The sequence below is a fragment of the Gallinula chloropus genome, assembly GCF_964237585.1.
Source record: "Gallinula chloropus genome assembly, chromosome: 17".
NCBI classification, from domain to species: domain Eukaryota; kingdom Metazoa; phylum Chordata; class Aves; order Gruiformes; family Rallidae; genus Gallinula; species Gallinula chloropus.
The window spans coordinates 8,813,143-8,826,599 of record NC_140102.1 but is presented as its reverse complement, the minus strand read 5'-3'; the positions used below and the strand labels follow the sequence as shown (position 1 = coordinate 8,826,599).

The window sequence follows — 13,457 nt, the reverse complement described above, 5'->3', positions numbered from 1 at the left end:
CGGCCAGGGGAGGGGGAGGGGAAAAAAGAGAAAGGCGAACAAGGGGGAGAAAGGGAGGAAAAAAAAGAAAGGAGAAGAGACGCGCTGCCTGCATCCTCCGACAAAGCCAAGGAAGAGGAGCGAGCGGCGGAGGACTGCGGCGGGAGGAGGCGGAGGCGCCGCGGCGGGGGCCGGCGGGACCCCCGGGGCACCTCCGTCCCGGGCGCCGCGTTGTGCCGCTGCGGGGGGGGCCCGAGCGGCTCCGCTCCGTGCCGCGCCCGTGGGGGCCGCCCGGCCTCGCCTTGTGGATTATCCCGCGGGGGCCCGGCTCGCCGGCGGGGCTCGCCATGGTCTGCGCGCCGCGGGGTAAGTAGCGGCGGGGCGGGTGGGCGTCCTCCCTCGGGCTGGGGGGTCCTCGACCCCCGCGGGGGCTTCTCTTCCCCTCTCCGACCCCCCGTATCTGGACGGGGGAAGTGTTTTTCAGCCCGGCTGCTGGAGCCGGAGAGTTCGGCGGCTTTGCGGTCAGAGGAGAGAAGGAAATCGCCGTGCTTTCCGCCCGGTGCGATGGTTGTGTGCGTGCGGGGTTTTTGTGTGTTTCTTTCGCTCTCTTTTTTTTTTCTCTCTTTTTTTTTTTTTTTTCTTCCTCCCCTGTCTCTCGGTGCAGTCGATGAGGTGGTTTGATTTTTCCGGCCGCGCCGTTTGTTCGCTGCCGTCCCCGTTGTATCCGTCCGTGCCACCCCCCACCGTGACCCCCCCCAGCCCCTTTTGCGTTGCGGGTGGTGGGATGCAGCGGGGCGAAGCGTGGAGAGGGAGGAACCGGTCGTTACCCGTCCCCGTAGGCGAACCGAGCAGCTCTCCCTACGGATTTGTGGAGGTTTCTTTGGGGGGGAAGACTGGGTGCGTTTAAATAAATTTTAAAAGGAAAAAAATGTGGCCGAGAGGAGCTGTCGGCGTGCGATGCGCTCCCGAGCTGCTTTTCTTTCACCCCGTTTCGCACATTCCTCCAGTGAGACCGCATCCCTCTTCCCACCCGCTCTCCCCCACTTCAGGGGACCGGGGTGGGGGGTGCGTGTAATACTGAATCGCTGCCTTCACTGGGCAGGAGAGAGCGGGGCCGGGGGATTGCTGCGCCGGTGAGCTGGGCCGGCCGCGGGCTGCCCCCCCACGCACACCCCGCCCGCGGGTGACCGCGGCGACGCGACCCGGCATCGTCCGCGGAGCGGCTTTGTAGGGGCGGCGGCGGCCCCCGCCAGCAGAGCCTCCGAACCGGCTCCTTCGGGGTGTTGCCGGGGTGTTGTAGTAGGCTGCCGGATGAGGACGGTATTTGCCTGCAATTTCTGGCTATTAAAAACGGTAACAAACTTAAAAATCTGTACCCAGCGGTTAACCCCTTCGGTGCGGGCCGGAGCCCTTCTGCTCACAAAGAATAGCAAGTTTTAAAATAGTCTTTATGGGGGTTTGGCTGGTTTTTTTTTCCCCCGCGTGTGTCTCTTGGCCCGAGCAATAAACCCGCCCGGCTCCCCGAGCCCGGCCGATCGTGCGGGGACACGGGGCGCGGGTGGCGGCTCTTCCCGCCCCCCCTCTGCTGCCCGTGAAAGAAAAATTTAATCCCATTAAGAAATTAAACCTTGTGTGTTTAAAAGTGACAAATATGGAATGGGGGAGGGGGGGGCGAAATAAGATTTCCAGGTCACTGGTTAACTAAAGATGGTTTGGAAAAAGCTCAGGAATAAGGCGAGGGCAGAGGGAAGGGAAGAGGGACCTTTGTAAACGGCAAAGGCTTGTACATCTCTCTGGAATTTAAACTGGTTTTTAGGCTTGTAAAATCTTCTTGAAGTTGCGCGTTTATCTCAGGAGGCTGCTTGCTAGCTAATCTTCTCAAGGCATGTCCTGGTTCTTTGTAACATTACAGTATCTGAGGTCCTTTTAACCTAATTTTGTAACAAAGATAATTTCTTGTTATGTAAGTTACTGTTCTGAAAGATTGCTTTGGGTCGTGGAGACCATCCTTTGCCCGTCTCCCCAGTGCCGTAGGAACTAGAATTATTTACTTCGTTGTCAATTCTTGAAGGAAAGCCTCCTTCAACTGGAAAAGGCTGCTGAGGTATTACAGGAAATCAGAGTCTTCCTATTCTTCCTAGAGAGTTAAACCTCTGGTCGCCCCCAATCAGAGTTTACTTCAGAGGTTTACGTTTATGGATAAATCTGATATTTCCCCATGTACAGACTTACAAGGACGAGCTGCTTGATTTATACACACAACATGAACTTCCTACAAGTAGGCAGACTTCTGATGCTCTCTTCAGGAATTTTCTTCATTGCTGACAACAGCTCCCTGAAACTGCCCTGTGCTGAAGCCAGGAGCACTAGCTGGGGCTGCCTGGTTTCCTTTTCCAGACCTAATAAATGCTGTGACACAAGGAAGGCAGCATTTTATTTAGTTGGGTAGCGAGTTTTCCCTGGTACAGAGTGATTTATTTTATTTGATTTGGAAGGTGGGTTATTCTGAGTGAAACCTTAAGCCTTGTTTATCAGAGGGGCAGTCTGTTCTCATAAACACATGAAGGAGCAAAATATATCCCGGTGTTACTCTATCGGGACATGGAGTCATCTGCTGGACCTTGTGGCCTGCGCTGCCTAAATCAAATAGCAGTGCTGTTATTTTTAAGTTAAAAAAGGGATTGGAGTATGTTTCCAATTCCCGTGATAAACTACAGACATACAGCAGTAATTGATATTTGTTTTGCTCTGATTTTGCAAGAACATAACGATTTGAAGCCCTAACTTAGAGTAAGGTGTGCAAATGCGAGTGTTTGCTGTTGTTGCTTTTTAAACTAAAAACTGTTAAGATGTTCAACAGTGATATGTTGACAGAAGTGGCAAGGAGAAGGACTGCATTCCTTGGTGAGCCAGGCTGTGCTGTACGGCACTTTTGGAAAGCACAGATGTGCATGTCATCTTCTGCCTGAAATCTCTCTCTTTTTATTTACTTTCCTTTTTTTTTTTCCCCTCCCTCTCTTGACTCCCAGCATCCTGGTGTGGAGTGTCCCATGATAGCTAGGGATCGTGCTGTCTGGATACCTTTGAATACGATGCAGGTTTTTTGAAGTCGTTACAGAAGATGCAGCCAAGTAAAATTATTTGTGTCATTGGAATAAGGAATTTACGAGATCAGAAGTCAGGCAGGTACAAGAAAGTGTTGCTCCTTCCCTGATTGCATGTTTGAGCAAAGATTGGCATTCTGCATGAGAAACAGAAGCATTGGGGGTTCTTGCAGTCTTTCATCCTTCTGAATAAAGATGGGAATTCTGAACTAGGTAAAGAAACATATGGTTTTACCAGAAATGATTTCCTAGACTGATCAATTACTAGGAGATGTAATGAGAAATATACTCCTTAGGGAGAGGAAGGAGGGATTGCCATTACATAATATCCCTTGGGAGAATTTCTGTATCGCATAATGAGGTTGGTGATGGAGCATTTGGGGAAAATGCCTATGGATAGGAATTCGTTCCTCAGATTTCCATAAGCAAAACGTGTTACTGAGAAATGGGCTTGTTAGAAGTAGCACGGATATGTTAGTAGGTGGGTGCTTTGCCTCCATACACACATTTCTTTTGTTCTCATAACTACTTTGTAAGAGATTAGGTAACCCATAAGATTAAAATGTCTGCAAAATGAGAGATGGGAGTGAATAATTTCCTTACCTGTTTAATGCCAAGGGTAAACCATTAAGGGCTTATGTTCTGTTCTAGGCTTCATTATAATGTTTCTGTTTATGTCCTAAGGAAGAGAATATCTTTAGCCTTACTGGTGTAAACATGAATGACCTTATCCTGGTGCTGGTAAAAATGAAATACATAAAAATGCTTATTGTGATGTTGTGGATTCGTTCAAACTTGGTAGCTGATAGGTGTTTTCGGAGCCCTTGTAGGACGCAGAGGATTGCCTAGGAGCCGACTTTCCGATGGAGAAGAAAGCACTTGTTAAAAATTACTTAAACACACCCTTACACTGTTAGTAGCAGCTGTCTTAAGGGGGGGGGGGGGGGGGGGGAATCATTTCCACACACCTACCCTTCAGCATTTTTCTCGCTAGGCCCCAGTGCGTTCCGGAGCCGGACGCAGAGCTGCCTGGCAGCGCCTGCCCCCACATGGGCCCAGAGGTGTTAAAACCAACAGAGGAAGAGAAAGGTGAACAGCCTTCACACCTCTGTCACTGCTGGGGAATTTGCCTAATTGGCGTTACTGGGTTAGAACCCAAGTGTCGGTGATTCTAGCGATTTACTATTATTGTTACTGTGTTTTGAGTGGCTTGCCCCAGCTTTTGTGCCCCGAGCCCCAGATGTGTGCCCGTTTTGGGGGTCTCTGAGAATTGCCTGTGCATGGGTGCGGGCAGCCGAGGTGACGCAGTGACCCCTCATGGGGGCTCTTCCAATCCAGGCGGGTTTGCGCTGCTCTTACTAGTTTTTAAGAAGTTAAAGGTGCGATGGCTGGTTCGAAGTCCAGGCCCTCATTCCAGCGTTTCATTGATGATATTTCGTAGTATTTTGCGTGCCACCGTGTGGCTACCGGGCCGCACTGCACCCGGTGAGCTGGGGCTGGGCTTCCTAGGATGGACCCAATTTTAGTGTCGTCGGGATGGTTTTAGTTGGTGTCTCGGTTTAGTGTCGGTTGTGGTCTGACTCGCCCAGCTGAGAGCCTGATCGTGGGAGATCCAAACCAGAGAGGTGTGCGCTCGCTGCTGACCACCACGTTGCTTTCAAAGTTGGAGGCAGGGCTTGGCTTTCCAAAAAAGAGTGGGAAAAGGTGCTGGATTTAAGCACTGAGAATTTGCATAACCTCATTAGTGACGTTTCTGCACCCTGTAGAAAAGGTCACTGTCAGGGAAGGTGAAAATACATGTGCATGAGGCTGGTAGAAGGTCTTGATGGCTGATGGTGATGCTGGGGTGGTCATCTTCCACCCTGCCAGAGTTTTACCCTGACTCCTGTGTTATCCATTTCACAGGCATGGTTTAGTGGGAGAGCATCTCTTGAGGTAGCTAACGTCACTGTAAATGGTAAGGGCGGCAACCTGTCATCAGTGGGTCTTGTACACTTAAATTGGGATGGTGCTGTTTGACAGGGATATCGAAAACCGGGTTCCTAAAGCATCCCTTTGCTCCTTACATGGTGCATTGAAAGGGTTAAAGATAAATAAAATGTGTGTTCTTTGATACTACAAAAATAAACTGTGCTTGTGGGTGGGTGGTAAGAGAAGAGTTCGGGTTTACACTAAGACAGCATTTCAAGGTGGCTGTTTATGTTGTTACCAGAGATATTTCTAGCTTGCTTACAAAATGAGATTTTTTTAAAAAAAAGACCTCCATATTTTTAATTTTGGAAGTACTCTGTCTAGCTTCTGTTCTTGTGGAAAAAATGGTGCAGGTAAATGGCTGTGGAAGGTAGTTAACAAGATTTTTAATACTGTGTTAAAGCAAGCTCAGTGTGGGGTTTGCCATCAGGTTTCTGGGCGGGGGTAATAAAACATCTGTACATGGGTACTGTTCCTGCTGTAACTGCAGTACCGAAGGAGAATCGGGGATGTAGTGGGTGTGAGTCTGGTGGGTTGTTTGTTTTTTTTCCATGGAATAGTCAACAATAAAAAAGCATGTAGGCTATTAAGATACTGGCAAATAGATCCTTACTCCAAAGCTGTAGGTTATAAAGTTATAGCCTGCCTTCAAAATGGTTGGAAATCCATCATAAATATCTCTTTACCACATACCTTCTATCTCCCCGGATGATTGGCTCTCTAGCAAAGCCTTCCGTAGAGGGTGTACTGTAATCCTTTTATGTTACTTCTTCAGTGCAGATTACGCAGCAAGAAATAATTAGGAGATTAATTTTCACCTGTCACTGCCAATAATAGATAACCTTGATACAGTGACAGGGCTCGGAATTTGGGGAGCGGAAAAGCGTTTAACCCTGTAGTGATTGCTGCAGGGAGCAGGCAGAAAATGGTTGCCAGAACATGACCTCCCAGCTCGCTGCCACGGAAAGGGGAGAGAGAGACGTGTTAGTCTTTCAGCTCCCTTGTCTCCCGCGAATGCGTTGCCTTTACCCGCGAACGTGTGCTGTGAACCCGCTCGGTGCCGCAACGCTGCCACACGCGCCTCCTGCTAATCAGCCCCGAGCAGACATCGGAGACCTTTGTAGCCCAGGCTTTTAATTCAAATGCAGTTCTGTTGCTTTTCATGATTTCAATTCCCAATCTGACCGGTATTCCTAGTCTGCTAGGGAAAGGAGCAAACTAATGAAGATGGCTTCATTAGGCAGACTGCAATTTAGCCCTGGCTTTTTTTTTTTCTTCCCCGACAAATGCAGCTGAAAAAACATCCCAGAAGTAACTGTGCTTTTGGTCTTCAGAGAAAGCAGAGCTGAGGTGTTTCTGCTCCCTTTCAAAATTAATTACTAGCTCGCATCAGGTAAGCTTAGAAACGTAGCCAGCACTCTTAAGACAGGGAAGGGAAATGGGAAGGAAAAAAACCCGTCACCTTTCCCCCTCTGCTGCTTTTTTAATGTTTTTTTTTTCTCTTTTGTGCTGAAGTTTAAATCTACAATCTGTTGGAAATGTAATGGGAAACCAGCCTACAGAAAATGCCATTATTCATATCATCCCGAGCTCATTTATTTTATCTGCAACAGTAATGATAAGACAGGCTGCTTGGCAATGCTGATAAGCTGAGAAATATCTTAGAGCTATTTGTAAAAGTTAAAGCAGATCTTGGTACTGAGAGATAGGGAAACTGATGAGCCTTTGGGCAATCTGCAGAGCTGAAAGCTAATAAAGATTTTAATAGGAAGGCCTCATTAGGATTAGGGAGAAGATCTATTATCTGGGATTTACACAACACAAACGGTGGGGCAACCTTAATTCTTGCTTCTTTATGCATTAAATACTATTGCTGAATGTGAAGCCTTTTAACTGTGATCTGGGTCCCCTTGGTCTCCTCGGACATCCAAGGAGCCATCACCAGCTGTTGGCTGAGCAAAGGTGGAAGGGCGGTTTGTGTGGGAACATGTTTGCCACACGTAAGAGATGCCAGAAAGCCACTGGGTTCAGGAGCTGGTCAGCTTCTGGAGGTGCACAAGTAGGGTTGTTTGCAGGTGCCTGGGCAGGAGGTGTTCTGGGTGGTGTCCCTTTTCTGCTGTGAACAATACTTCTAACCTTTTGGCCCTGAAGAGCAACAGTAGAAAGAAATTAACCCCCTTGTGTTGGTTCTCTGGCCGGTGAGACTGTCACACTTACTGGAACGGACAGCTCGCCTGCCCAGTTCAACCTGGTGGGATGCTAACTCCAAGTCCCCAGCAGTGGCTTTTTTATTAGTGTGATCAGCGTATGGAAGAACTAACCCAGCAGAGAAGCTGTCTGCAGTGCAGCTGGAGCTGGTGTGGTAGGAGTACTATGCCTTGGGTGACCCCATCGAGTGGCTTGGTAGTTGCACAACAGGACTCATTTTGGCACCATTGTGCCACTTTTATCTGTGATGTACGAAACATTGAACCTTTTGAGGATCCTTAGTGTGTTCAAACACCTACCCCATGGTCTCAGCTGTGTTACACTCATACTTGGCACGATCCGTAAGGTGCGTGCAAACTGCTGGAAGAGCATTAGTTCATCCAGGGTTTACAGACGTATTTAATGCTGTTTTTCAAGGGCCATCCAGACTTATTTTTGTGGCTGAACTGGATTGCTAAGCAGGAGGAGAAGCCACGTTGTAACATTCTTTGGTTTGCTTTTGAGGTCTAAGCCATGTTGTGACCTGATTCTGGTAACCTCCAGTTCAAACCATTTTTATATGCAGCTGATGAGTTGAGCCTGTAATGGAGATGAAGGGTTTTGTGAGGTGATATCCATGCTGGCTGTGAAATGCCCCTTGTGCGACCACTCCTGGGTTTGGGAGTGGAGCACACAGGAGTACAGGAATCTGAGCTTCATCCCTGTCTTCATGGCACGGACCAACTCCTCTCCTGCTGCTGGGTCAGATAACACTAGGGGTGACTGCAGTAACGCTGCTTCCAGGCAAGAGCCCTGCTTGGAAAGTGTCTTCTGGTATTTTCAGTTGTCTTTGGTACAGTGTAGCAGCCAAAACCCAAAAGGGAGCACAGCCCCACAAGCCACAGAGGAGTCTATTACAGATCAGGATCTGCTGGTTTAAACCAGTGGTTTCATAGGCCCTACAGCGGGCAGGATAAGGACAGATTTAACTCCAAGTATTCCATCTTCCACATGCTTAAGGAACTTAGAGCAGCTGTGTCTGTAATCCCTTCCCCTGTGCCCTCACCAGCACGGAGCAGATGGGCAGAGCTGGGAGGAGAGCACCCTGCGCCTACTGCCCAGGACAAAAATAAATGTATCCTAGTGGGCTGGTGTCAGTTTATTGCAGCTTGTTCCTAACGAGTCACAGTTTATGTCGGCGACCCAGCATGGCCTCCGAAAGAACTAGCGCTATTTGCACGTAACATGTTGCTCCAGCAAGGCTGCCATTTGAGAAGTTTCTAATATTTATGTTTGATATGAATGAAACTTTTTGTTTTGTCTGTAGACCGCAACGGAACTGGAGCTGACTCGTATCAGGAGTGCCTTGATAACAAGCAAGGTATGAGATCAAGTCTCTCCAACATGGGCACTTGGGACTGATTTAGCTTGGTTTCCTGCAGCTGAATTGGTTGCTGTCTGTCTGTCTCACTCTGTCTCCCTTTTTTTTTCCCTTTTCTCCCCCTGCCACTGTCTCCGAGCCAACTCACCGTTACCAGTTCCATGTCAGCTAACCTGTGAGCTCAGGGCCTCATTACACATCTCCGATAAGGCTTCTCATTTCTAGCACCCCAAACCCTCTGTTACAAAGGGAGGAGGTGGGAAGGTTGTAAAACAAAAGTAGCGTGTGCACTTGCTTGCAGTTACCTTCTTCCTTGAGGTTTAGTTGCACAGCCAAGCAGAATGTTGAAGTCAGAGTTAGGGGAAGGCACGTGCTAGGCTGGGTTACCTTCATGCCAGGCATCCTGTGATAATTCCTGTGCTGACTCAGACTTGTCCAGCCTGCTGTCTTCTCCTGTGGAAAAGTTGATAAGAGCTGGAAATGTCTCCTGAGACTTACAAGGGAGTGATGATGGTGAGGGAGGAACCTGTTACCCTTTTACTGTAAGCATGGGGAGAAGAGTCACATCAGTAGAAATGAAAATTGTTAGAAGATGTCTTAGAAATGGGACCCGAAGGCAAGGTTATTGATCTTGTATTTAGTAAAAGGGCTGGTGTGTTATGTTCTCTTCAGATGTCCTCTCTGAGAACTGCAATCAGAAGTGTTACTCAATCACCATAGCCATGTAGTATGTAGTGAGTGTTGAACCTGCTGGTAGTCAGGGAGAACAAGGACCCTTCAGTCTAGAATTTCATTCATTATGAGCTACAGCAGAGAGATAAGAGGAAATGCTTATCCTAACCAGGTTATAGGCATCCGTTACATGTCAGCTTGTTGCCCTGCTGTTCACCCAGATCTGACAGTAGTTAAAATGATCATTTGCTGATATTCTTGCATAATTTTCTAAAGTAGTACCAAGAAACACACAAAAAAAAAAAACCTACCTGCAAACCAAACTGTCGCAATTTTGGTGCTTGGTTGGGTTTAATTTTCCACTGGTGTCTTCACTTTCAGTATCCATCATCAGTGTTTTATGTGCTTCAAGTCAAAGCTGCTGTGAAGTGCAGTCTCCCTGCTGTTGTTGGGTTTGGGGTGGGGTTATTTGCGGGGGTGGTGAGGATTTTTTGTTTTGGTTTTCTTCTCATAAAAAAAATATATATATACACACTGTCTCTCTGGTGACCTTTATGCTCATCTTCTTTCACTATTTTTCTCTGCTGGTGATAGTAAATACCTAATCATTGCTAAGCTTTCATTTCAGAAGTTCCATCTGAAGGACTAATGTGGAAGAACTGTAATCAATAATGACTTTTTTTTATTAGATTTAAGTTTAAAAGTCTTCCAGACCAATGTAATTCAGGATGTTCCTTGGATAGACAGATAGCTTGTTCTTTGGGAGAATGGTATCGTTCATTCTTCTGGTTGGCTGGGGGATTTGTTCCATTTGGCATTTTCTAGAAAGCAACTGAATTGCAGGTATTAAAACCAAGTTGAGTATTCTCATTTTTGGGAACCAGTTGCATCCTCTTTGATGTGCCAGTTACCTTGGCTTCTCTGACAGGTGGCATTAAGTGGGGTTATGTCCATCAGTTTCAGTGGTCTGTCAGTACCATAGGTTTTTCTTGTGCTGGGTTTCTTTGACTTTGTTTAACATGTGAACAAGATGCATCATTAGAAGCACTTTCAATCCAGTATGAATTTGATCTGGTTTGGGTAATTTACCGTGTCCATTGCATTTAAAGCAACGCCCTTTAAGAATGGGAAGGTTTAAAAGTAAAAGTACATGCGTTAAGGTGTAGTCAGTGCCGTACTGTCTAACCCACATTACACTTTCCAAGCGTGCAGTAGAGTTGAATCCACCATTTGCAACAATTTACAGAATATAAAATATATAGCTGGCAGTGGACCCATAACTCTGGTTGCTTTCTGTAATGCTCGAAACAAAAACATCACCAGTGGCTGAAAGTAGCAGTGGCTCTTTAAAAGTATTAAATCTTCAAGCCATGTGAAATGCAATTGCCATGGCTTCTTTTTATAACAGCATGCTTGTCTCCTGGAAATTATGCTATAATGATGTTTGGTTTATATATTTTACCCCTTTCCTCATTAAAGTGCTATCTCTCGGAAGAAGCGCTTTGTGTCTTGAAATACTGTGCGGTTAAAATGAAGGCAGGTTTATAAGGATTTAATGTACTTGGGAGCCAAGGTTTTGCAGCTTTATGGCAAAGATGTTTTAACAAAGGGCTTTATGGTAAGGGTGTGCTGTATTTTAGTCAGGCAGTTGCTCAGGGGAAAATTTTCAGTGTGAGCACATCACAGCAGCAAGGAGAGATTCGGAGAGAAACAGGCCTCCGAGATCCAGTCGCCGTCTTGGCTGATATTAAGTCTTAATTCTTTGCAATTTCAAGCCCTGAATTTTTCTTTACCTCTTGGCTGAAGGATGACAAAGACTTGTGCCATGTTGTGTGGCAATGCAACTGGGCCGTTTCGGTTTCTCAAAGGCAGGGTACAGGACAGCCATGGGTGGGATTGTTCGCACCTCCTCAGGATTGAACTTGTTTTTTCAGTCGTTCACTTCTAATGTTTGTCATTAAAATCATACCCTACAAGTGAGACTTTCTGAGTGTTTGGGGTTTGGAAGTGAAGAGGGCAGCTGTTTGGAGCTGCTGCCTATCCAGCGCAGCAGAAGATGTGTCCTGGATCTGCCTGTTTCTCTGGGATACAGTTAATACCCCATGGTTTCCTGAGAGCCAGGGGGTTCTGCCATGGAAAACAGGTATAAAATTACAGCCAGACATAGTTGTTGCTGGAGCTTCTCAATAGGAACTTACTGCTATTATAAATAAAACAATTCTGGTTTAAAGGTTAGGCAATAAAAAGCACTTAGCTAGGGACATGGTGGCAGCCAGGAGATAGAACCTCACATCCTTGAAACTCTGCGTAGAGAGGTGGTCTTGGAAACAGATTTGGAGTGCTTCAGGCTATCATTCATAGCTCCTTCTCTTAGCCATAAAAAAAAAAAAAATTAGATTTCACTTTGCAGCAGCAGTTTTCTCTCTGTCCCCATGGCCTCGGGCAGGCTGGCAACAGGTACTTTACCCGGCCGGGCTCTAGCTTTCCCAGCAGAGCTGCAGGTTCCTGCTGGAGGAGCCCAACAACTTCCACTTCTCCAGCTCTCTCTCTCCCAGTATTACAGCTCTGTGTCGTTTCCCCCCAGATGAATTGGTTGATATTTTTCCAAGATGAGCACAGTTTAATCTTTCTGATGGCACTATTGACTTCCTAGGGCTCTGTATTTCTTTTCTGGTATTTTACAGCACCCCCTAAATCCAGTACGGCTTATTGATTTTGTTACCTCACCTCTAGAGGAGGATGGATGTAATTTGGAGCAACATTTGGGAACAAGGACGGAATGTAGTTAGCCTTGACAGTGATGAAAACTTCCTTGCAGTCAGGGTGTTTGCAGTGCCTCTCTCCTGAGATTATGGAGGACCATGTGCTCCTACCCTGGGTTTCTGTGACTGTGTCTCAGGAGGGTTGCAGAGCAGTTGTTACAGGGGTAGGATGTCTGTAGGATCAAGCTTGAATTTGAAATAGTGGCCATGAACTGAAGACTCTTCATCTTGTTACCAGTCCCCCGGGTCATGCAGTCCCAGTGTGTGTCATCTCCTATTAGTCTTGATGCAACCAATGACCTTGTTTGTGTGAGCGCATTAAGCACAACATGAATGTCTAATTTGACTCTTTGAATTCAGGCAGGCTGCAATCCATCACCTGAACTCTCCCAACAGTGAATGTGGCTGGATGGGAGGTGGAGAGCAGATGAAATGCATGCTTGGGCCAAAACTCTAGGAAATTGGGAAACTACTTGTGAGCCTGTGTAGCTGATGTAAGTGCAGCTGCTGGTGGAAACGGGTTCTTTGCTGGAAAGCAAAGGCTGCAAAAGGAAGAAGTTTGTGGTCCGTACAGAGGTCTGTTCAGCCTTCTTCCTGCCTGCTAAATACCAGCATGGTAAATGGGACTGCCAGGATACAGAGGCACCTTTTAGAAGATGTTACTGGGAGAAGTTCCAACCTATTCCAGTTTTTGGATCCCTTTTAGCCCAGCAAGATTAGTTTCAGGATGGCAAAGATGAATTGTGAGGCAGATAAGTGAAAATGGCAGACTGGCATGGATGGATGAAAAAGTGCGGTCAAAACTCTCCTGTCACTGAAGATGTTATTTCCATTAAATATTTTGAGATTTAATATTGATTTCAGTGAAATTACCCTTGAAAACAGATTTCCTCTGAACTTTTATTTTTATATATTTGCTTTGGAACTACTTTAGGAGGTGGAAAAATGAAACTTTTGCTTCAAACAGTTTTTATGTTTTGAAATTGGCTTTTTTCACCATATGAACAGTTTTTTAAAATATTATTTATTGTTTGTATTCTAGTCATGCCTATGCACTCAAGTTATGGGCTAAACCTCATTTTGTTAACCACAACGCAGACTTGGAGAGGGGGAGAATCAATTTCTGCCTGAAAAAGCTTTGGGTTCGTGTTTCTGACTGGGGCTGCAGTCAGATTGCCAGTGCCTAGTTAAAAAAAAAACCAACAAAAAAACAACACCAAAACCAAAAAACAACTTCTTATTTTACAATATGTTGGCTGCCTTTTTGTTTAAAGAATTATAAATACATCAGCAGATTTTCCAGAAAAACACATATGCTTTCTTCCTGACGAGCATGATGACGCACCGAGAATCCTTGCAAGAGGCCTTGAATCTCCTTCAAGTTGAGGATAGCGCTGAGGT

General features: G+C 46.4%; 1 protein-coding gene across 1 annotated transcript in view; it reads left to right on the top strand.

Annotated features, from left to right (window-relative positions):
- Window positions 1-13,457, top strand: part of FBRSL1 (fibrosin like 1) — a 534,150-nt gene that overhangs the window by 426,743 nt on the left and 93,950 nt on the right. Inside the window, exon 6 of the mRNA XM_084272242.1 lies at window positions 8,569-8,622. Coding sequence (XP_084128368.1) covers window positions 8,569-8,622 — 54 coding nt within the window. The remainder of the gene's footprint in view (window positions 1-8,568; window positions 8,623-13,457) is intronic.